We start from the raw sequence: 24,245 nt of genomic DNA, 5'->3' as shown, positions 1-24,245 counted from the left end.
ATCTTCTGCTTGTGTTTTGAATACTTAAGGTATTTAGCTTTGTATCATACCATTTTATTGACAAAGTTGGCTGTGGTTTTTATGGTCATATGCTGTATTTGAAGACCTGAATTTGAGTCCTAAGTACTTCATGGTCTTGGTGACTCAGTTTGCTTTTTCTTTTGACCATTTTCTGTAATCATAATTTGGAATGAAAATACTTTCATAAAATTATTTGATAGTATTTAGATTTTTGTTAAATCATTTGTTAAAAATGCCTGATGTTTGCTGTAATGAGAGTTAGAAAAGTTGTGCAATTATTTTTTTATGTCCTTGTCTTTGAGATTTTAGACCCATCTCCTGAAACTGTTCCTTCTGTGAAAACATTTGCACTGTTTCAGCTGAAAGTGCAGTTGTTCATAACATGCGAACTGGACGTTAGATACTGCTTTGCAGTAGCTATTAACCTGCTGATGAACTGATACTTGCAGGGATTGAATGGGATTTGTGTGAAGTGCAAACTGAAGAGAATGAGTTTCTAAAATGCTGCTTGGGTGTGAATTAAGATGTTCAGAAGCCACACACAGTTTCTTGAAATCGTAATCCTTTTTAGCCATCCATAATGCCATCAGTGCAGAAATGCTTCTTAGAGTTTCTAAAGTGCAAGAGAGCACCAATGTGTATGGAGTGTGGAAGGTGTGAGGCTGCAGTTTAAGAATTTACGTACTCTGGCTGTAGTTGTGATTGTCTCGCAGAATGTTTGGCTTGCAGGCTTTACGGGGTGTTGTTACAATGCCTGTATTTAAGCACTTAGCTTGTCCCAGTTGTGTAGTGAGATTCATTATTGTAGAAACCCTTCACTTGGGCTTTGCGTCAAGCATTTTACCTTGTGTTTTGCTGTAGGGTGGGAACAAGAACACAGCTTAGGAGTCTTAGCTGGTGGGCAGCAACTTGCTAAGTCAGGGTAACTCAGTTTTGTTTGTATGTCTGTATTTTGAGGCATTTCATTTGGAATGTGTGCCACCTAAACGAAAACTGTCTTAAGAGTGAGGCTTTTTAATCAAGGAATTGTGATTGTGAGATAAATTTGTCATAGGGAAGAAGGCAAGGTACAGAACGAACCCCACATGCATGAATGAGGGCTGGCAAGTTCCAGAATTTGGTGGATTTTTTTTCAAAGTGTGTGCATCCACCCTAAACTTGTACTGTATCAGGTTGTCGAGGTGCAGTTGTCATCCTGAGTGTCTTGCTATGCAAACAGGCTGTACCATGTTGGATGTTACTGTTCTGAGATCTTAGGGTGTGGATAACGTCTTCCGATCTCACTGGTAACAGCTGTAGAAGTTTCTGCCTCTTTTGTCTTCACTAGAGTTTAATGCTGCATCCATTTTCTATGAACTTCACGGGTTCATGTGAAGCTTCTAATCTGTTTGGGTCAAAATAAGCCTTTTTAGAAGGGACCAGCTACTTTGCACTTTAAGCCCACCTGCTGTTTTTTGGGTATTAAAAGCAGCAGGACCAGTTGGGTGAACCGGTGAGAAATCATGCATTTACCCACTCAGTTATACCATGTGCTGCTTGGAGCTGTCTTTGAGAGAAACTTGAGGCTTTTTGGCTTTGAAGGATGTGTAACTGGTCAAGTTAATTCCCAGGTGATTAACAGTTTGCATTGCAAAAATTCCTTTTTGCACTTTCATCTGAGTGTGATGTTAGGTGTATAATGTTAAAGGTCTACTATATTACGTTTTGGAGAGTTTCATCTTGCAGAGGAAGAACAAAGAAAGCGTAGTACTGAGCGAAAGAACAGATCTTGTTCAAGTGCAGAATTTATGGCTGTTTTTATAGTGTGATATTCCAACTCAGAAGTCTGTATCTCATAGAGCCAAAGAATACCCAAATGTTTTATGATAACCTAAGAAATTGTTCCCAAGACACTGCTAAAGTGGTTGTTACATGTTGTTAAAGTTCATAGTATTAGATAAGCATGAAATCTCTCTTTCCTGGCTCTTGGTATTGGTACTTCAAAGGACTGTATAGCTCTGTTTGCCATGTTTGCAGTGTCATGGGCATCCACTGAGAATGCCAACAAATGGACCAACGTGTTATTTGTCAAGGTACTTCTGTATGATCTGAACGTCTGCCCTCTGAGTGTTTGTGAGGGGGATTCGTTGTCCACAGGCAACTGCGAATTTAACTCACTGCTGCTGTTCTGGGACCAGGATGGTACTATTACTACAAAGGAAAGAGAGGTCATCTCCATTTTTTTTTTTTTTTAAATAAATTGATTACCTCTTAGCCATTCTTTAATACATCTTTTTTTCCTTTGTCCCTCTTTGCATTCATGAATTGGTTCTGTGGAAGAGAAATTAACTATATACATTAATATTTTCTGTGTTACTGCTTTCAGCACATCGTAGTGAATAAATACTATTTTATCAGCCCACTTGGCAATAACGACCATTAACCTGATTGTTAACTGCTGGGTCTCAGATGGTATGCTGAATATGGGCTTGTTCCAAAATGGCAGAATCTGGCTCTCCTTTTTACTGTAATAAAGCTGCTTCTGTTCGCAGCACTGTGTTGCTGGGAGACTGCAGCTAATTTTTTATGGCGCATGTCAGTGGTAGTGATTCAAATTATACATTTCATTGAGTAGCTCTTCTCTTTGTTTGTAAACTGTCTTCTATGAGGGGAGAGAATTTTTTGTTCAAGGGAGAACAGTATCCAGACCAGAGAAAATGATTGAATCTGGAACAAAAGCTTAGATTGTTCTATTGATAACATCGTTGTACTTCCAAAGTCACTCCAGGAGGATGGTGGCCTGGCTGAATTTATACCGGTCTGATAGTCAAGTCTAAAGCAGGTATTCAGGAGAATTCCAAGTGAGGCATATACGTGTCCTCAGACAGCTATTTTTTCTTTTTCAGACTCCATGGTGCAAAACTTCAGCATGTGGTGTGACTGTAAAGCAAAACAACAAAATGGACAATAAGAGATTATGAATTGGAAAACTATGTCGTTCTGGTTCACTGCAAAGATACAGTGTTAGTTTTGGGGCTCTGTAGAAAAATGCAGTCCTTTTTAAAATGATTGTTACACTGCTTGCATGTGGATCAGGACATGCATGTAATTACAGTGGCAAAAAGTGGGTGTGCACCAAATGCAAAAATACGTGTGTAAGGTGGAATCTGACTAGGAAATTAACAATCTTTTGCTTGCTGAATCTGTACTCTTTTCCTGGCTAAAGGAGATGGCAGTCCCATTTCCTGATGTTTGTATTCTGGTTAGGTTTTTAGCAGTGTCTTGTTTTTAATCTTGCTTGAGATGCCTCTATAAAATGGTGTGTGTGTGTGTCTGAAGCCTGCTTGCTTAAACACGCAAGTCATGTCAGCTGCAATGCGGCAGTGCTTGGTGCTAATGAGGTGAGCAGCCAGAGCACCCGTCTGCTTATGTTTTCTCATCTCTGTGCAATTATGGCAATGGGGATTGGAAAAGGGGATTTGTATTGGACATGGCTCTGTTTTGGCCTTTCCAGACTGTGGCTCTGTGTCCTCCTGAGGACTGGGTAGCATGTTTCTACTTCCATTTTGGGAGTTATGTGGTTGCTTGCTTATATTTAAGGCAAGCTCTAAAATACATCCTGGTTGGGAGAAGAAAAGAAAATGGGAAGTACAGAGAGGGACACACCCTCCCTCTCCCCCCACTCTGCCAATTAATTCAAATGTGCCTTGAAATGAAATATATTGCCTGGCAATATGTGTCTTCAGGTTGAGTAGACTCAAGTCTATTTGAGAAGTAACATCTTTGGAATAGAGCTAATCAGGTAATTAATCTGGGCTAGATCTGAATAGTTACAGCTGGCCTTTCACAGGCACAGAAATGCAGATGCCCTGTGATTTCTCAGCACACCTTCTTTCTCCTTTGTAACTGTTAAGGTGCTGACAGCAGTGTGAGCTGTGTGTTTTACACTCAAGTCAGAAAGCTTTACTTCGAACATAAGGCAAATGAAGTGAATATAAAATCCTGTTTGTCTTTTCCCATCCTCAGATGCCAGACTGTCTTTGTTGAGTATGGTGCCTTCCTGTCCAATTATATTGTATTCCCACTCCTGCAGCCTGTCTTTCAGTGTTTCTTTTTCAGAGACAGCCTGTAAACTATAGGTCATGACTAAATAATACATTGGTCTTAGTGGCAAAGCGGGCTTTCCTTCTGGTTTCTGACTTAGTATCACAGGGTGCTGCCCTGTTAGCTGACAAAGTTATTCCTGAGTACTTATTTAGTATAAACCAGATATTTTTAACACAGGTAATTTCAACTACTGCAGGATTTGTTGTTTTTTAAGGGTCATATATAATCTCTGTTACTTTGGCAGTATGTTGTGTAATGTAATATCACAAACGGGGGATCAATACAGCTGGGACTGGGAAAGGTATGAATTGTATTATGTAGGCAAGAACCAGCGGTGGGAGGCAGGAACCTCCTGTGCTATTGATACTGCTGATGTGAATGTAGTGTGCAGCTGACAGCCAGAGAAAGGATGACATGCCAACCTACAAAAAAGTCATTCACCCTAGGAAGGAGCCCAAGGTTGTGTGCCCTAATACAGTCTGTTGTTTGCCTAGTCCTAGTTTTCAGTGGGTTAAGTATGAAACAGCATGACTGACAAGATGCATTTTAGGGAGAGTTGAACTGTTTTAATGCTCACTGTTGAAGTCTGGTGTCACATACAGTGCAGTATTTCTTTGCCTGTTTACCGTCTCCTTGAAGATCTTGTAGTTGATTGAGATGTTTTTCTTTTCCTTTTTCAGGTCTCCGGGTGAATGGGGAGCTCATTACTGCTTACCCACAAGTGGTGGTTGTACGTGTACCAACACCTTGGGTCCAGAGTGACAGTGATATCACAGTCCTTCGCCACCTAGAGAAGATGGGCTGTCGTTTGATGAATCGTCCCCAAGCCATCCTCAACTGCGTCAACAAGTTCTGGACGTTTCAAGAACTTGCTGGTCATGGTGTGCCTCTTCCAGACACTTTCTCATATGGTAAGGCTTTTGGATCAAAAAGATAGCATAGTTGCCTATCATGATTCATGCTTTTGCAGTGCTGAAGATAAGAGTCAAGTTTTGGAGATCCGTAGAATTAAGTAGCATGAGGCTTGTTCCACAGATAAGTTCAGTAATTGGAAAAGGAATTTAAAGGCACAATAATGAGATTCTGGTTTTGGCTTTGTTGATTAGCTGTGGTGCTTTGGCAAGAGGACTTTAACTGTACCTCAGCCCCCCAAGCAGCTAACTGGCTGTTACTACTAAAACACTTGGAACTCTTTTTTCAGTTGCTTGAGACAACGGACAAGAACTTGGGGAACTAAATGTCATAGGATAGTATAAAGAACTAGACTTTGGTAAAACCTGGAAGTAGATTAAGCTTCTATATGAATAAAAATGTCTGCAAATATATTAGTTATTATGAAAGGATAAAAAGAGTACCGGCCCTTGTGTTCTACTTTTAGCAATTGTTTGGCATTTGTTTCCCACCAGAACAGTTAATTATTAATGTTTTTTGTGCCTGCCTCTGGAGTCTGTTGTTCCTGACAAGAGTGCTAGATTAAGAGGAGCCATTTGTCTGAGCTACCCTGATGCTATTTCTGCTTTTGATTACATTGTATTAAAGAACTGAAGATAGCTCTCAGCCTTCCTTTCCTTCTTGGGAAATACCAGTGCTTTCCTCCCCTTTCTGTAGTTGCACCAGTAGGCTTTTGTAATAGGAACTTGACAAAAACACAAACAAACTTGACAAAAACAAAAACATGCGTTTCTATTAATTCCTGTGAAAACACATTGGAGAAGAAACATACCGTTTCTTTATAGATTTCGTTGCTCTAGCCCTGTGAAAAAGGAATGAGTTTTAAATTTTTTTGGGGGGAAGGGGAGATAATGAATGATGGGGTAACTGCAGAACACCGTTGTTTATAACTCCCTGCCACTTCTTTTAATGCTGGCCTCTGGAATTTGACAGAAGCATGACTTTTCCTCCTTTTTTCCTTTTTTTTTTTTTTTTTTTTTTTTTTTTAACACAACTATCAAGTTATCAGTGAGAGCTGGCTTTGCCAAGAAAAACAGGATGTGCTGAATGACATGATACTCAATGATACGCATTAAAATCCATGGCAGGGTAGTGATGGCTGCTGCTGGCTTTGTGACCAGTGTCTTGGCTTAACTTCTGCACTTCACTGCGCATGCTTTTAGAGGAGTTTCATCCTTTTGTCTGCTGACTTTCTTTTCTGTATTTCTTGTACTGTGGTCAGCCTTCTGTGAATTGAACTGAACTCAGCCATAATCATGTGAGTGGTCACTAAAAACTACTCTCTAAGGTCCTTACAGATGCAGTGAGATGAAAAGGTTGAAGTACTACTTCAGGCAGTAGGGCAAATGACATGCAAGAGCGTTAAGTCTTGGAAAGGGGGGAGGTGGAGATTTGGGTTGTTGCTGCTCTCTGGATTATACCTTGTCTTTGTATTCCATGTTGCTTTCCTGGTTTGTAGTTCGGATGGAACTGTTACCGGTGGTATGTCTGTGCTATTTTCCTGCTAGACATTTGAAAAGATGGGAGTTGATAAAGTAAAAGGGATAAACTGGACCAAGATGGTAGAATTGGGGCATTCAGATTTGGAAGATTGTATTGAGCCATTGGGGTTGTGATCAAGAGGCCTTTGTCAAATTGTATCTTCAATTTCAAAGGAAGTAGGAGTTAGTATCCCACAGATCACAAACACCTTCAAAGTCTGATCATGCTTTATGACCAAGTTACTCTTAACTGACAGTTTTTTTCTGCATTGTTTAAGCTGTAAGGGTGGGAGGAATGTGTGGCAATTACATCCCCAATTTGGCCACACCGGATTTGTGGCACATAATGTTGTTGGTTTTCTTTTTGCCAGGTGGTCATGAGAATTTTGCCAAAATGATTGATGAGGCGGAAGTGCTGGAGTTCCCTATGGTGGTGAAGAACACGCGGGGTCACCGAGGTGGGTGTGAGGTCAGGGGTGAGGGCAAGGAGTATTCTGAGCAGCACTCTTAAGATTTTGTCTCGTCAAGGGATGATAGTTAAGAAGGTCTTCCATTAGGTGTTGGACTTCTTTGCAGTATATCTAACTTCTACCACCCTTCGACTTCTGAATGTTGAGTAGGCTGCAACACTGGGAAGCAGTTTTAGTAGACCCTAGCCTTGCCAGTAGCAGGGGCTTTGGGGTTCAAAATTATGGTGCGTTGGTGACTTCTGTGAGGAAGGCTTTGAACTGGAATAATAGAAGGTCTGGCCTTAGGGAAGTAAAGAGAAGCCTACATGGACTTTAGGGATGTTTCTAAACAGGCATAAGAAATGAAATCTTAGTTCATTCAGTCTTAATTTGACTTTTTCTACTTGACTTTGTCTATAATTAGGATTCTGATTTAAATAAAAACTCATGTATTGTTTGTCAGACTGGATCTGTGTTTTTCAGAAAACTCTCTCTGACAGTGCTGGTGATAATACAGCAAGTTCAGATTAAATTGTTCTGCTATTAGTCTTTTGTTTTAAGTGTTGAATATGAAAAAATACGTCAATTTTGTTTGATGTTAGATAGTGATCTACTAAAGGAAACAATGTTTAAAATTTCAGGGTTCTTTTGCACAGGAGGTTGCACTGGTTTTAATTTACTTTGAAACTAATTTAATAAATGCTAGAAGTAAAAAGAGACAAAAACCAAAGTTTAAGCACATTAACCAGCAGTTACCTTAAACAAAAGCTAAGCAAAACCACACCACTTTTTCCTTCTTATTGTCTGTCAGTTTGTTCCCACTCTGCTGCTCTGGTGCATCTCTTCTGCTGGCATGAGTGTTTCTGTAGCCATGTAGTAAATAGATTCAGGAACTGATGTTGGATGAATCTGGATGGGTTTTTACTTGGATTAATTCCTTACATGAATTATTGTTTACTCACACAAATGCTTGTGTTGATGTAATGGAAGAGTGAGAGCAAAGGGCTGGGGCAGAGGAAGATCAGACCTGCTTCGGTTGGCAGTAATACCTGTTTATGTGGTTTTAAAGTGCTTGTGGAGCTGTGAAGCCAAGCTGGAGTTTGACTTGCAGCAAGCTGAATTTGACAACTGTGGAGTATCTGAGACAGTGGATTTGACTTGACACTGCCTCTTGTTAAGATCTATTAAATAATTCTAGAGTTTGCAGCTCTTGACTTTCTTCTCTTTTTTTTAAGCCAGAATTCATGTAAATCTCAGTTTACAGGTTTTGCTTTAGAGTACTTCAAATCCCAGGCATTTTAGTGCAAACTTATGCATAGTACATGTCCTTTGACATTAAGAGAGTTGGGGAAACTTCTTCAGATTAATTGAAGAGCGGTCATTTGCAAATTGTATTTTAAAAATCAGGCAAACATGGTCATAGGTACTGGCTGATGCATAAAAGTCATACTGTTCTAGGCCCTTTTTCTGCATAGTTTGATGCTGCAGCACATGTGCTAATCTCATTTTTGCCAAGATGTCATGATGCTGCATAATTCCCAAGAACTAAGTAGGTCCTCTCCAAGGCATCATTCTTCCTATTCAGTTTTATGAATATAGTACGATTGTTAAGTGCCTGTAGGACAGCTAAAGTTGGGAATGGGAGAAAGCACATGGAGGTTTTAGCTTTCTTGTCATGATTTTTAAGCCTACATTCTGATACTCTGTTTGTAATGAGAAATTCCATGTTCCTCGGGCAGTGTTCTGTGTTATGGAGACCATAAATCGTGACAAAGCAGAGGCTGCTCCGGTTGGGCTTTGGAGCACTTGGTGGAATTTTTCTTCACATGTTATTTCTTCTATTTCTGCCACCGCTGCGTTTTTGTTCCCTTAGTTAAGATAGGCAGTTTATCAATTGATTTTTGTACTCTGTTAACACTAGCATAATTGAGTGACAGTTCTGCCACAGAAAATATTGTGCAGCCTTATTGCAAAACATAAACCTAACATGACACATAAGAGAGCCCTTAAGAAAGGGGAAGAGGAGTTGTAAAATGTAGCTAAAGATGGAAAGGGATGCCATATTGTGGGACTACATATGAGGTAGAAAGTGGTAGAGTCTGTTTCAGGAGTGACTTTCATCAGTATTAGTAAAATTGGAGAAGAATGAATAAGTCTTTGGTGTGGTCTAGAAATTAAGGGAAATGAAAGGGTGTGTTTTGGGTTAAAAAAATCCAAGTTCTTGAGATGTTTGCTTGCACAAAAGCTAGTTATTTCTAAAGAGGATTTTTCCAAAATTGTAGCACATTCCATTCATTTTATGTCATGTGGAATCTTCTGCTAATTTATCTTGTATACTGTGGAGTCTAGTGTTTTTCCTCTGAATGTAGTTGTTCCACTGCAAAGCCTTGCTCTGAAGTTGTGAGCTCTTGTAAGTATTGGGAAGAACAACTCTCAGCAACTTCCTAGGTTGGTTCTGCAGTGGCACACTGGTGACTTCAGAGTTCTTAGCTGCTTGGTGTTTAACAGTTTTGTGTCATTGGTTCCTGTGTGTCAAAGCTGTAGGCTGTGTGTCCAGTCCTCTTGGATGAACGAAACTGTTATTTATTAAATATCTGCTGCTCTTTTAAGTATTTCTTCCTTTTTTCCTCATTAAGGACTTGTACCAAAAGGATTTGAAATTACAAGACCACCTTCTTTATCTAAAGCTGTTTCCTTTCCCTTTTTTTCTTTGTTTTTTTTCTCCGCCCCCCCCCCCCCCCCGGCTTCTGAACTCTGTCAGTTACTGGAACATTTAGAAGCACTGAAGCAGTGGAACACTGATGACCACAGAAGAATTTGTAAATGAGTATAAGCTACAGATGGGGCCTGTGAGAATGGGCAGTGTACTGGTCGGAGATTTCACTTTTATGTGCTGAATCACTGACACAGCTCAAATGGGTAGCTTCTTCCAATCTTGATGTTCTTTTCTTCATACAGGTAAAGCTGTGTTCCTGGCACGAGACAAGCACCATTTGGCAGACCTAAGCCATTTGATCCGTCATGATGCCCCTTACTTATTCCAAAAATACGTTAAAGAGTCCCATGGCAAGGATGTACGTGTCATCGTAGTAGGAGGCCGTGTGGTGGGCACCATGCTCCGCTGCTCAACAGATGGGAGGATGCAGAGTAACTGCTCACTTGGTAGGAAAAGCATTGTTCATAGTTTTGATCAGAATTTTTAAATCTAGTAAAAATCACAAACCCAACTGAAAAAAGCTGCAGGTTTTAGTTTGTATTAATTGTGTGTACTGTTGGGGGTTTACAGAGGAAACATGAGAGTAAGGATTAAGTGGGATGTGTGTTGAGCAAACACAGAAAGAGAAAGAATCTCTGCCCAAAGTAATACAATGGGTAGGACGGATGAAAAGCAGGGGAAAGTTCTAGGGACACAAATGGAGCAACTGATGTGGTAGTGGCAGTGTCATGCTAATGCTGTGTTGTCATTTATTTCATCCTGTTAAGAGGAACAAAAAAAGGACGACAGAGACTGAGGGAGGTGGAGGAGACGGCCAGTTGGCAAGAGGGTAGAAGAGAGTGTTAAGGGAGGAAACTGTTGAAGGCAATAAACAGTTGGATTGCATTATGCAGCTGCTGTGCTGCATTAAGTCTGTCAGGCTCCTTCCTGCTGCCTTTTCTCCCAAAGAACCACGTCTGGTAGGAAAAGAGAAGAAGGTTGCTGCACTGATTGTAACATTCTCAGAACTGAGTTTCTGCATGGCTTTGGGTGCAGGATGGGGGGCTTCTGAGGGTAGGAGGGTTGAGGTGGCCTAGCTGAAACAGTGCTGAACCTGAGCAGGTGTGGGGTGGTACAGTTTTGGTTAGTCAAAACACCCCAAATGCCTGAGAGGTTTTAGTTATTACTTGATGCTAAGGAAATACAGCCTGAAAGGTTTTCTGCTAAATGTTTCTTGGATTGTCATTGTTGGGTGGGGGTGGGTTTTTTTTTTGGTTTTTGTTTTTTTAAAACTTAAGTGTTGTGATAAAATCAGTATTGGTAATACTTAGATGGTAGACTGTGAACTGACCAGCTGAGGTTCAGACACAAATGTTCCTTAACTGTTGCTTTAGAGAGAGTAACCTATGATAGCAAGCTGAGAGGGACATAAGCAGATGATAATGACTTAAGCCTCTTCTCTCTCAAATTATATCTGTTAGAGCTGTAGTCTTATCAGGAGCACATGGTTTGATTTTGCTGAAAGATTTCTTGTGCTAATTTACAAGTATGTATGGAAAGTCTCTGCCTTAGAAAGAACAAGGGTGGTTTGTTAGGCCATGTTTTTAACATCCCAGGATCACAAAAATGTACGGTATCTTTCTTAACTAAAAAGTCAGCACTTAACTGTTTTTTAAACAAGTTATACTCTTGACCTGCCTTTGGCAGGTCAGAATCTTTTGAAATCCTGCTGTGGCTTCAAGTTGATTAGTAGTCACTGTGGAAAGGAGGTTGCTTTCTGAGTCACCAGCAGTATGCTTGCAGGCTCGCTTTGGAGCTTCCCAACCAAAAAACAACCAGTTATCTGAGAAGGATGTCAGTCACCTGTGACCAGACTACAGTCAGCAAGTTGGGTTTTTTTCACTTTTTCTAGGTGGCGTAGGGATGATGTGCTCACTGAGTGAACAAGGCAAGCAGCTGGCAGTCCAAGTGTCAAACATCCTGGGGATGGACGTGTGTGGCATTGACCTGCTGATGAAGGACGACGGTTCATTCTACGTCTGCGAGGCCAATGCAAATGTAGGTTTCATTGCCTTTGACAAGGCTTGTAATCTAGATGTAGCTGGTATCATAGCGGACTATGCCGCTTCTCTCCTTACCCCCGGTCGCTTGACGCGGCGCATGTCCTTGCTCTCTGTGGTGTCCACGGCAAGCGAGACTAGCGAGCCAGAGCTGGGCCCTCCAGCTAGTGCCGCTGTCGACAATATGAGTGCTAGCTCCAGCTCTGTCGACAGCGACCCTGAGACCACTGAGAGAGAGTTGCTCACCAAGCTCCCGGGGGCTCTATTCAACATGAACCAGCTATTAGCCAATGAGATCAAACTCCTTGTGGAATGATGCCACATGTAAATAGATGACCAACAGAACTCTCTCTTGTAAATTTTTTTTTTTAAACCAACTTGCAATGCTGTTTATCAGAGAAGCTCAGAGGAATGAGGAAGGGGGGGGGGGTGTCAATTGAGAGCAAGAGTAAAAGGCATGCGTGCTGTGACTGCTGCCCCTGCTTTTTTGCAGAACATAAAATTGTGTTGATTCTTCAGCATCAGTTTTCTAATGAAGATGCTCAGTTCACAACCTAAGTAGGAATTTTATTTGGATGCTGCTTTGGTCCCCAGATGTATTGCAGTTCACGTGTGTTCACAGGCAGGCATTGAAGCATGATTCACTTGAAGATTTTCAGAAAGCTGTCTGGCAGCTCTCTAGAAACTTCTGTGAATTACTGCACCAGTTAAGTCTCTTCTACCTCTGTAAGACTTGATCCTGTAAATTGCTGAGTGCCTCAAATTCTCAATGTGAGTTTAAGGTGTTAAATACCAGATATTTCAAAGTTCCTGGACGCCTACTGTTCCTGCTGTTATAGATGGGAGCTATAAGTTCAGGATCCTTTTAAAGTCATCACTTTCTGACCTTGCAGGATACATACGGCCTTTCAAATGATGAGGCTGAGAGAAGTGTCAGTTGACTTAATGTGAGCTTTCTGTACAAATCTGTAATTTGTGCCATCTTGGTATTAATTGGCAGCTTTGTGTCTATATTTCTTTACAAAGCTTTTGAAGGAAGGCTTTAGTACTTGTGTTTTTCTCATTTCAAATCCTGATTTCGGAAGGTATGTAGAGGAATTGGTCATATTCTATTTGTGGCAGAAGTGACATGTTTTTAACTATTTTTTGCATGATTGGAGGAGATAAACAGCACTGTAATGTTTGGTATACAAAATAATGTTTAATCCAATGTGAAAAAGAATTACACTAGTTTAAAGCAAACGTGCATCGACTTGTATTTGTTAGTGTTTTAGTCTTGAGAGAGATCTGCAATGTTAATGTTCATTTTTCTTTAATACATGCTAGTCCAACACTCCCTTCTCTATGCCTGCATCTTTAACAGTGGCCAAAGTGCAAACACTGCAGACTATTTCTTAAGAAAACACTGAGTTAAAGCCTGTACATTGGTGGGGTTTGGTGTGTTTTTTTCTTTTTTCTTTTTTTTAATTTTATTTTCATTTTTGCCTTTTTTTGTGGGGGGAAACATGGTAAGGTGTGGAGGAGGGAAAATTTGGTTAAAAGTGATTAGATATCTAGAAGTATTTTAGAATAAAGCTGCAGTTCATAACAATACTTACCAGGCTTACTTTTTCCCCACTAAACATAAAAGCTGATGTTGGCAGAAATCCAAAGAGTATAACTGGGGAGAAATACTCAATTCTTAGCTTTGGGAAACTTGCAGCAGATTTAAAACAGAAAAGTTTAAAAACAAAAAAACAAAAAAACAAAAAAAGAAAAAAAAAAAAGATGAGAGCTCAGCCGGAATTAAAAAAAATAAATTATATTACCTAGGTCCACAAACAATTAACAGATTGATCCTGGACCCTTACGTGTGTGTGGTGTGAGTGCACACACTTGTGTGTGTTTGTGTGTGTGCATTTGCTTTGCTTCATTTCTTTTTGGGTTTTGGCTGTTGAGCTCCTAATTTTTTTCCAGGCTGCCTGATTTTCCTTAGTCCTTCTGGCTGTGCATTTTCTCATTAGCCTTGAGCTGTTTTGGAAAACGGATAACCAAAACAGATACTGAGTCCTTTTTTAAGTCCCTGTCTTCCCCCTCCTTTTCCTCCCCCTCCTCTTCCTCCCATTTCATTCTTTTCTCATTCTCTGGGTTTGTAAAGCCCTGGAACTATAGATATATATATATAAAAAAAGATAAGCCTCGTTTTTTAAAAAACAAAAAGTAAAACGTTTACAATTGAAGAATAATCTTGTGAAAATAGGGTTTGTTTGGAGGGGGGTTTTGTGTGTGCAATGCTGCTGTTTTCTGGATACTTTAATGGAGCATGTTCCATGTACCCTCTGAGGCTCTGCACTGCCCACCTCTGTGGCCCTTCCTCACCTCTCTGCTGCTCTGCTGTTTTATCTTCACTTGGACCTTAAACACAACTCACGGACACTATGCAGAGAGTCTTCAAGAGGCAATAAACAGAACAGTATTAACCTGCTTTATGGAGGTTTGATCATGCTTCTTTGTACAGTTTGGTTTTTTTTTTTATTTTAAAAGGAATGTAATAAAATGGCTTTTTTTTTTTTGTAGAATTAAATATTATTATTAAAATCAAGTGAAAGGTTGACTGTTGGTGTTAAGCAGGAGTGGACCAGCTGGTCCAGCAACAAAAGGAGCTTCAGCAGTAAAGGTATTTTCAAATCTTTCTTCCTGAGCTGTCAAGTGCGCAGGTTATACCTGAAGAATATAAAGGTCTTTAACTTCCATGAAGAGTTGCAGAACCACAGAACATGAAGAAACCTAGTTTTCTAGTCACTGAGCAGTAAAGTATCTCTTCCAGAGGCTCTTCTCCCCTTGCTTGTTTATCTAAGGAAAATTCGGGTGGTGGTGTTTTTTTGGGGCTTTTGTTGGTTTTGGGTGGTTTCTTTTTTCTTCTTTTTACTGGTAGGTGTCTGCACTCCTTGAGAGGCTGATAGGGTCAATCCTGACCTTTTTCTGCTGTGGCCCACATTGAGCACATGTGGAATACCAGCAGGGAGTAAACATCTGCTAGTTGGTGTAGTGGAACCTCTGTATTTCTATCACAGGAAACACCTTTAGAGGAAAGAGCTGGTAACTGAACGTTCTGGACTGGTTTTTGAGTCTCCATAACATTTTGTGGCTCACAGGAACTTTATATTTCTTTCACCCTTCCAAGAATGTCCAGGTTTACAGCAGTAAAATTTGTGAAGTAAACAGAATATTTTTTTTTTTTTTAAAGACAAACAGCGGATTGAGAGATGTACAGTTTGGCTCCCTTGGGTTAAGATGCTGCTCTGTGGCTGGTTCCATGGCTAGTTTGGAGATAAGTTGTGCATAGTGGTCAGGAAGGGAGACAGGATTTGAGGCATTATGTACTTTTGTTTGAACATTGGGTATTGATACTGCATGAAAACCTTGCCTAAGGGTTCGTTGGTAGAAATGGGCAAACTTGTCTCATGTATTTACTCCCTTATCCATTGCTCCTGAAATAGCAAAACGTACAGAATGGGCTGAGGGTGTGAGGGGGGTTGTCTTGTTTTTACTTAAAGGAAAAAAATGCTAATAAATCTAGCCTGTGGGTAACCAGGCGGTGTTTCCCATTGAAGGTGAACTTTACAGACATAAGCTTTATACACTGTATTGCCTTCAGTTCCATACACTGAAAACCACATGCTAAACTTTCATACAGTCGCACTAACACTACCTCCGTATGTGGGTTTGGAAGCATGTGCTGAAAAAATGGTCAATGTAGTGCTGGGTTACGATAGTGCCGATACAGCTGATGGTGATACAACTATTTCTGTATACTTTAATGCGTGAAAGAGCCAGTTAGAAACTTTTGTTTGCAAGAGGAAGTTTCTTAACCTACAGCTGATGAAACTTTGTTCTTTGTAACACTGGAGATTTTCTTCTGTTCAACTTCCCATGTTTATAATTGATGTCTTGCTATGTCAATGTACGGATTGTATCTTAAGCCTTGTATTTAATGTTTTAATGTGTTTTATAAAACCTTTTCTTGGAATGTTAAAGCACCTCATCCGTAACGCAATGTCAATGCTTGCTGCATACGTGGACTGTTAACATTTTTTGTTCTCAGCTGATGGGGAGCATTTTCTCCCACTTCGTGTGCTATCTTTCATGTGTGATACTTACTCAGGAAATAACCTCTGGAACATCCGTGTATGTCAGACATGAAGGAGATACCTCTTCAGATGTTATACTGGACTTCAAAATCCATCTAAATGAAACCAGTGACATTTGCTAAATCTTTCTCCCCCTTCCTGCAAAAATCTGTTAAATACATAAGGGACCTTAAGGGCTTAGAGAGACTTTGAAAACAAATTGCATGTACAGTATCTTTCTCATGGCTCACTCTTTTTGAGAAGGTTTTTGGGCTTTATGGCTGGTGTGAGACACACGACCCACTCCTGTTCTCTCTATGGAATAGTAGGTGCTCGGACAGGTAACTTCTGTTGCTACTGCCTTCTTTAATTTTTAATTTTTTCACTGTTGTAGGAATTGTTTTAACTGAACACTGCAGGATTTATAACCAGATGTTTGCTGCCTTTTCCTTTGTTTTATTTCTTTAAGTCTTTCTTAACCTTTGAGGGTGACTTTTGGAGCATTCTGATGGTGGATTTTGGCCTGGTGTTGGAAGCCTCCAGTCCTCTCATATTTCCAATTTGAGTTGAAAAGTTTTTGTTTTGTTTATTTGTTTAAACTGATGACACAAGTTAGATGCACGAATTTCGGGTGGCATTTGTTGTTGCTCTATTTTGTGTGACTTACTCTCCCTTTTTTTACAGAAACGTGTTCTAACAGTTCACACTTTGTTACTGTTCTTTGCAAAACTTTTCAGGAGCCAAAAAAGTCAAACAATCCAGAGAAAACCTTCCCTTCTCCCCTTTCTGATGGCGAGAGTGAGAACTTATGAAAAATCCTTGAGAATGTTCCTTCCTAAACTTTTCCCCCCAGTAATGCAAGCGGGTAAAATGGTAAACGCAGCAGTTTGGTGACATCCAAAACCGACCTGTTCTCAGGTAAATTGACTCTTTTCTGCTCTTACTGTACCCTTCATAAGCTTGCTAACTTGTCTGTCTTCCTTTCTTCCCATCAGTTCATTGTGGTGAAACTTCTTGAATGATTTCTTTAACAGTGGTATTTAGAGAAAATCCTATTTTCTTCTTTATTTTCCCTCCTTATACATGTTGACCTTTAAGAAAACTGTCACTTTCCTTTGCTTTACTCAGGTGAGACGAAAGTGAGTCCCCTCATGTAAGTATATGAGGGATAGTTTTATAATGCATTGATTCCACCTCGTTTTTATTGATTCAAGGTAGTTTGCCTTCTAATGTACTATTTTAGCTTAGGGTTTTGAAAGAGATGATGCTTTCCATTTGCTAAGTGAACATAAAATATAACTGCATCAATTAGGAATTGATAGGTATGAAAACCTAGTATGAATGTTAAATTAAATCTATTAAAATTCAATAGAGCAGTATCCTGTAAAGAGGACAGATGGGAGAATATGTGTGCTAAAGTAAAAGACTGTGGAGCTCATTATTTCTGTTTGTGGAGGATGGGGCGATGCATTTTACATTGCCCTTACTGCTGTATCGCAGTACTTGTACATTATATCCTCCTCTGGTAACTTGCTCCCTTAATCTCAAACCACTTAAAAGTGCTGAGAACTTAATATTTTTTTACTTCGTTTAAGGAGGAGAATCTGTATGTTACTCAGAGGTAAATATCAAGACAATTAGAATATCATTCAAAGCAGAAGAATATGAGCCTACAGACAGGCTTCAAAGTTTCCTGATGCAGTATTTTATTTCCCATGACATCTATAAAGAATTAGCACTTGTTTCAGATTTTTCCTGTGTACATGAATAACTCTTCAATATCATATAATAGTCTACTTCTCATATTCTCAAGTTATATTTTCCTGAAACACAGCAAATTTATCAGCACTACCACAAATTGCAGCTTCAAATTAAGGTGGGAGGGAATAATTTTAGAGCCAAATTTTGCTCTGGGTTACACTGAGATAAACCTGGAGTCGCTCTGTGAAAGTCAGTGGAGTGATACATAATTTCACTGGTATAACTGAGTGTGTAATTTGCGTCTTTAATTTTACTTGCAAGATAATTTTACAGACCTGTTATACTTATGTTTCCAATGCTTTTTCCTTTCAGACACACCCACTTCTTGCGTCTCAGCACTGGGCAGGCCTATTCCATTATTTGTGTATATTTTTGTGCATCAGCTGCTATAGGACACGGGTGTAACACTTTCAGGCATGTGGTTGGGTGTCTTTTTTTGGGAGAGATGTGTGGTTTTGTAATAATGTCTAAAAGAATTTCTTTTCCTCAGATTCATTAACAAAATTCATGTTGGCTTACAGTTTTGTGTCTCCACCCTGAATTATATATACACTATGTGAAGATTTTCATGAAAGAAAGACAATGCTAGTTCTTTGCAGTGTCTGCAGATGGTCATTGGTGAGGAGAGTTGATCAAAACTTGCTGCATTCTGCAGAAGTTAATGTCAATATTTAATGTTGCTTGAAAGGTGGTTTTACAGATCATGCTCCTTCCTCTTCATGGAATGGCTTTCAAAGCTTTGTATTGATCTTGGTTGTGCCCAGTGCTTTGCCTAGTGTATGTTGTAGAACTTGAATAAGCCATGACATCTTAGACAAAGGATGATGATTATGTGCGTGCTGAACAAGAACTTCTTCTATATGCCCTTCTGCTGCAACAGAGTAATAAAACTGGTAGGTGGCAGCAGCAGCAGCAGAAGCTCATGTGACTGACCTGAGGAACCTCCAGTGCGGGGAGAAATGGATTGCAAAATATTAACTGAAGTAAGGGGGACGGAGGAGAGGCAGAGTCCCTGAACTGTTCCTTTGAATGGTGAGTCTAATTTACAGAATTCTAACCATCAAAAGGCTAGTGTAGTACAATAGACACATTGATCTGTCTGATTTGGTGTTTGGTTACCATGTGTCCTGGTTCTGATCTTTGGTTCAACATTCCATTTTCCCCACTGCCTCTTAAGGCAGAGTATATATCTTAAAGTACTAAACTTTGCCAAAGTTGCCGCATCTTAAGGGTATTGGAAAATAAGGCTAGAAGGAATTTATCTAGTCCATCCATTTCTCTGCTCCACAGGATGATCAGTTGTGGTTACGCCATTGGTGACATGGTTGTTTTAACCTGGTTTAAGAAACAGGGAATAAATGAGAAAGATTCTACTGTCTTTACCTGTGGATTTTTATTTTATTGAGGTGAAACGCATCCTTACTGTAAGCCAATGGTCAACCTCATAGGTTGAGAGCTCATCTGCTCCTTTTTGCCCATCTGCTATGCAATGCTGCTTCTGGGGTGATTCTCTTATGTACTTCTTGTACATGCAGGTCTCTTCTTGAAATGTTCTTCAGTATTCTATCACAATGTTACTTGGTGATAACTGAAATGACTGTTGTGTATACATATAGTTAGCATTTCACATCAAAGGCTGGTTCCTTTGACTCAAAGGCTTTGTACCCCCTTGAGTGTGAAGAACTCAGATCGTGGTATTGTCAACAGGCATACTTTTTGTGCAAGGAGTGTGGTTTACAAATGCATATTATAAGCAAGCAGCCTCATGCTGTAATGACACTTTAAGAACTCAGAATTTTCATGTGATGTGTGATGGTTGCTTGAGATTTAGGGACAACAGCATCACCTATAACAAATAAATAGGTTTGGCATTAAGTCTAAATCACATCCTTAAATCACTCTAATTTTGTCCAGTAGGGTGCGATGGTGCACACGGATTCAAATGAATCTAGATTAATTTTTCAAAATTCTGGTATGACATTTTCTATATATAAAAATCCTCTTTAAGACTCTCTCCTCTGTTTCTGAATCCTAGTCTCTTTTTCATTAGTTTATCTAGTCATATCAGTAAATCCAAAGTTGTAAGTACAGAAGAGAAATTGTTTCCTGGGTTTGTACCAGTCATTAGCCCATTACAATATAATGAAAAGGATTTAAGGACTTCTTATTAATTGGGATGCTGAAATGTCTTTACATAACATTTAAGACAAATTTGTTTCTACAAAATGTTAAAGGATTTTTATGTAAGGGGGAGGTAAGAACAGGAACAAAGTAAAAGTGCAAAATGTTCTCAAGTACCCAAATGCTATCAGTCCCAAACCTGGAAATATTAAGAGCTCTAACAGGAAAAATCAAACCCCAGATCCATTATTCTCTTCTGTGAATCTTATGTAGATACTAATTACTGTGTAGTGGTAATAGAGCACCGTATAGATGAAAGGATAGATGCTTTAGAAAAACTATGATAGTAAAGGGCAGTGTTACTTATGGAGACTTCATATATCTCAAGATAGAAAAAGTGTTCAAAGCACCAACAGTTAAAATCCTTTTTGAAAGTGTGAAATGCAGAACATACCATGTTTCTACTTAATGTCTAACAGCTAGTAGTTCTAACCACCTCTTCAGTTATCTAGTAGACCAGTGGTGTCTCAAACTTTTTTGATTGCACATTGCTATCAGTAAAAAAACATTTTGAGCATGCAATGTTTAGTTGTTATGTACATGTACTACTGTGTACGTTATAAGTCATACACAAACCCGGAAATTAAAAAAGGGTGAGATAAAGATGAAATGAACACAATTTTAAACATTTGTTTCATTGTAGTTATTAATGGTGCAATAATTTTCTTCCTGTAGTCTTATGGGTTGGCTTTTGTAACCTGCTGGGGAATGTGCACTCCAGTTAGGAGATGGCTGATGTAGACATCAAAGAATTGTTGTTGCACTTGTCATTAGTATGTTCCAGTATAACAGAACCTCCTTTTTAAGTAAGTGTCCTACCAGAGATTAAATTACGGACCTCTAGTAGGATGATTTCTCTTTCTGAAAAGAAAGTGAAAGAGGAGAGAACAGCAGGATGGGGAAGCACTGATGAGCAGTCTGGCATAGGGGAAGTTTGGATGTGGATCAGTTGAAGATGTGGAGAAATGTATCCAAGTGGATTGGGGAAAAGGTTGTGGTCAGAATATATACCAATATACAGAACACCACAGTAGCTTTTGCATTTTAACTGTTCCTAGTCCACTTACATCTAAGTGTTAGTTGATAAATTCCAGTTCAGTTTGCTGTTGTTATCTGGGGTAGTCACATAAAATTAGGAACAATGCTTACATATAGGAACTAAGCTGGATCAGAGGTTTTGATACCAGGCAACTAAATAGTCTCCAGTGCATATCAGGTACATATCAGGTACATATCATGGACAACTGGTGTGCTTTTCTCAGTGGCATCTCGCTTTCGTGCTGCCTTTAACTGTTATGTGAACCACAGGCTGGAAATCCCAGAACTGAGTTATTGCAAAGTGAAAGGAGATCAATTGTACAAAGTGAAAAATATTTTGAATGGAGATTTGAAAAGGGTCCCATTAAATAGGATGATGAGTAAAGTCTATGTGTGAGATGAAGCTCGTAGAAAATTTTTTAAAATGCATTCACACTGGAGATGTGAAAGAGAGAAAGTGAATTCTGGTGATAGAGGCAAAGGAGTCTGAAGCATATGTCAGTCTATCAGCAGAGATAGAGATGAGGCAGTAAAACAGCTTTTGCTGATGTTGAGCATTCCCAAATTTTTGTTTTAAGGCAGAATCTCACCAGACATCCTGTATGTAATATATGCTAGGCATGCTAGCCTTTGGGAACTGGGTATCAAGGAGGAGAGCTGGAGATTGATACAGAACTGTTGGTATGGAAACTGACTGTAGCGGTTGCCTACTAGGATGGATGGTAACGTGGATTAAGGTGTGCTGCACTGAGTTTAGATGACCGCAATACTTGGGAAGAAGGGTGGTTACCTGGCCCTGAACGTGGGCTTATTTGCCCAGATAAACCTGTAGCCTTTTGCTTCTCAGCATAGTAAGGAGTAAAGAACTGCTGAGCAAGGGGACAATTGTAGGTGACTTAGAGTCAACGTTCAGCAAAGATTTTGGGTGTAAAACAAGCAGGAATTTAGAGTACTCTCCCAGATCCTCCGTGTTTTCACATGTGGCTGTCAATACAAGAGGATTTATATTTTTTTTTCTACTACATGTGACATAGCAAAGCATCTTGTTCTCTGCAACTTCGATGTGGTAGAGATTTGAAGAATGCAGAATATTTTTCATTCTTATTATAGGCTTCCATGGGTAGGCAAGGGGTCGTGTTTATGTGAAAGGAGGAATGGTTAGGTTCCTCACGATAACTGAAAAGCGGATTACGGATTAGGCTGATAGAGAAATTAACATTTACATTGTGCTTGGGCAAGGTATTTCTGCATCCTCCTTTTGTTCCATTTAGAAACAGTACAAGCGTTACTGAGTACACAGAGCTTGCATAGTAGTATGTCAGTGTAAGCTCTGCCAAGTGTGTATGGGGGAAGGGCTTATAAAAGATTTATGTGAATTTCTGTGTGTCAGCTTTTTTATTTGGAGGCAGTTTGCTGTATGCAACTGCATATAGTACACTGTCTTAGTGTAATAGATTTTTTTGTTTGTTTGTAAAGAGTGAAATATGTTTGGGAGTTAAATATGTCATTCTGTTGTCCATTTCTGTAGGAGGCAGGATGGTTAAGCAGTCAAAATGCATAAGAACTACATGACTAGTTATATCCAAAGTCTAGTGCCAGTTGAGTACTTGATGTTGCCGGGGAGAAGGCTTTTTGGTTTATCTTTTCATAAGAGGAGACAAAGAAACATCTGAGAAAGGACTTTGAAAGTGTTGCATACATTGAATTGCATCTTCTGTTACCATTTCTCTTTCCTTTCAGAATGTTTTGATGTGCTGCTTTGATGTGCATGTATCTTATTAAAAAATAATAGCTGCTGAAATGTCTCTGGTGTGTAGGCTTGAGTCTGGTCAAACAGGGCAAACCAGTGTGGAATGCTCTATAATCACAGACGGTCAGCTGTGCTAATCTTGGCCTTGACCAGATGAGGACAGAGTGTGGAAGTCTCTTTTTTTTTTTTTTTTTTCTCCATGGAAGATTTTGCTGGGCTCTATGTTTTTATTGCAATATATGCAGTAGTGGCAGAAGTCTTTGTCAATAATATTCTGTATAGCTGTCACTAGAAAGTGCAGTGGCTTTTGATCAACGAGTTTTTAAATTTCCCTTATGTAATGCTTTTCCTTTTTCCTTACTCTGTTAATCTGTGGTTTAATGTAATATGATATATACAGTTTCCTAAATCAGGAGTTAATTTTTGTGTTAGACAAATTGCAGTATAATTGAGTAATTTTAATACAGGAATGGAAAAGAAATGAAATTTTATTAGAGGTCATTGGAATTATTTTCAATAAAGTATTGTAATCAGAAAAAACTAATTTATCACATTAATGCATTTTCAGAGATATATGCTAATTTCCAGAATTTATTGGGATGATATCTCTTGTAAAAAATAGCATTTGCTGTTAGAGAGGGAGGACAAATCCATATTACATTAGCCAGTAACCCAGTTGTTGCTACCTCTTTGGCCAGTCATGCATTTTTTTCTATGCAGATTTCCAGTTTATGGTGGAAGCAGTGGTACTACTGAGCTTCCTTGATGCTTAGTTTATCTCTGTCATAAAATACTTACATTTTGGGGAGAAAGGAACTGGAGAGGTGAAAACTGTACACAGTGTTACCTGGACTAAACGGGAAGGTGCCGTGAAGCAGAGAGAGAAGACTAAGCAGTAGCTGTATACGCAGGTATCCTTTCAGTTCTGTCTTACCCATGTAGCGGGAGGCCAGGAGTCAAGATGACTGTTTCAGTTACACCGTGATAAGGAATGGGAATGTCGCATTGACTTTTGTGCAACTGTAAATACTTCATATCTGGTGTTTACAAGAAGTGTGGTTTGCCCAAGGGTGCGTGTGCAGTTTCTCTTATTCCTTGCTACTGCTGTGCAAAGCACTGCCTGCTAGTATTTATTGTCTGGATTCTGTCTGTTCAGTGGTATTGTGTATTAAGCCTGAAACTTGTATAGTATTTTGTGATTTTTCCAGGAGGAAACTTAGTATGCTTGTGTGCATATTTTCCCATCCATTTAACAAACACAAGGCCAACAGAAACAACACAGATGTTATGGTTACTCTCCCACCCCATCTTTACAACAATGTATGGGAGGAGTAGTGCAAATGTAATGTGATGTAGGAATGCTTGTCCATGCCTGAATGGAAATGTTTGTTTACCAGATGGCAAATACTGAAGCTTTATCAGTGAGAGAACTAGGCAGAAAGAGGCTGCAGTCTGACTTTGCTAAACTTTTACACAATTTTTCCTCCACATGAAATATTTCCACAGGAATGTAATACTTGTGAAAGATGCTGGATCATCAGTTGCAGAGACTGAACTCCTCTACCCACAGGAAAGGTAACAGGAACTAGATCTTAACCTTTAGAACACAGCCTTCACTGCATCTCACTCCTTGACCTGGAAAGGCCTTTTCCAAGGTCAGAAG

General features: G+C 39.5%; 1 protein-coding gene across 6 annotated transcripts in view; it reads left to right on the top strand.

Annotated features, from left to right (window-relative positions):
* RIMKLB (ribosomal modification protein rimK like family member B) overlaps nt 1-24,245 on the top strand; it is a 58,224-nt gene that overhangs the window by 33,613 nt on the left and 366 nt on the right. For 3 of the 6 annotated variants that reach the window (XM_037389948.1, XM_037389947.1, XM_037389944.1), the window contains exons 4-7: nt 4,788-5,018; nt 6,911-6,997; nt 9,947-10,150; nt 11,596-24,157. In XM_037389948.1, coding sequence (XP_037245845.1) covers nt 4,788-5,018; nt 6,911-6,997; nt 9,947-10,150; nt 11,596-12,059 — 986 coding nt within the window. In that variant the 3' untranslated portion in view covers nt 12,060-24,157. The remainder of the gene's footprint in view (nt 1-4,787; nt 5,019-6,910; nt 6,998-9,946; nt 10,151-11,595; nt 24,158-24,245) is intronic. The other 3 variants (XM_037389950.1, XM_037389945.1, XM_037389946.1) reach the window with 3 other exon arrangements.

This window comes from Falco rusticolus, chromosome 5 (assembly GCF_015220075.1).
Source record: "Falco rusticolus isolate bFalRus1 chromosome 5, bFalRus1.pri, whole genome shotgun sequence".
In the NCBI taxonomy this organism is placed as follows: Eukaryota; Metazoa; Chordata; class Aves; order Falconiformes; family Falconidae; genus Falco; species Falco rusticolus.
This window is presented reverse-complemented; position numbering and strand designations above follow the sequence as displayed.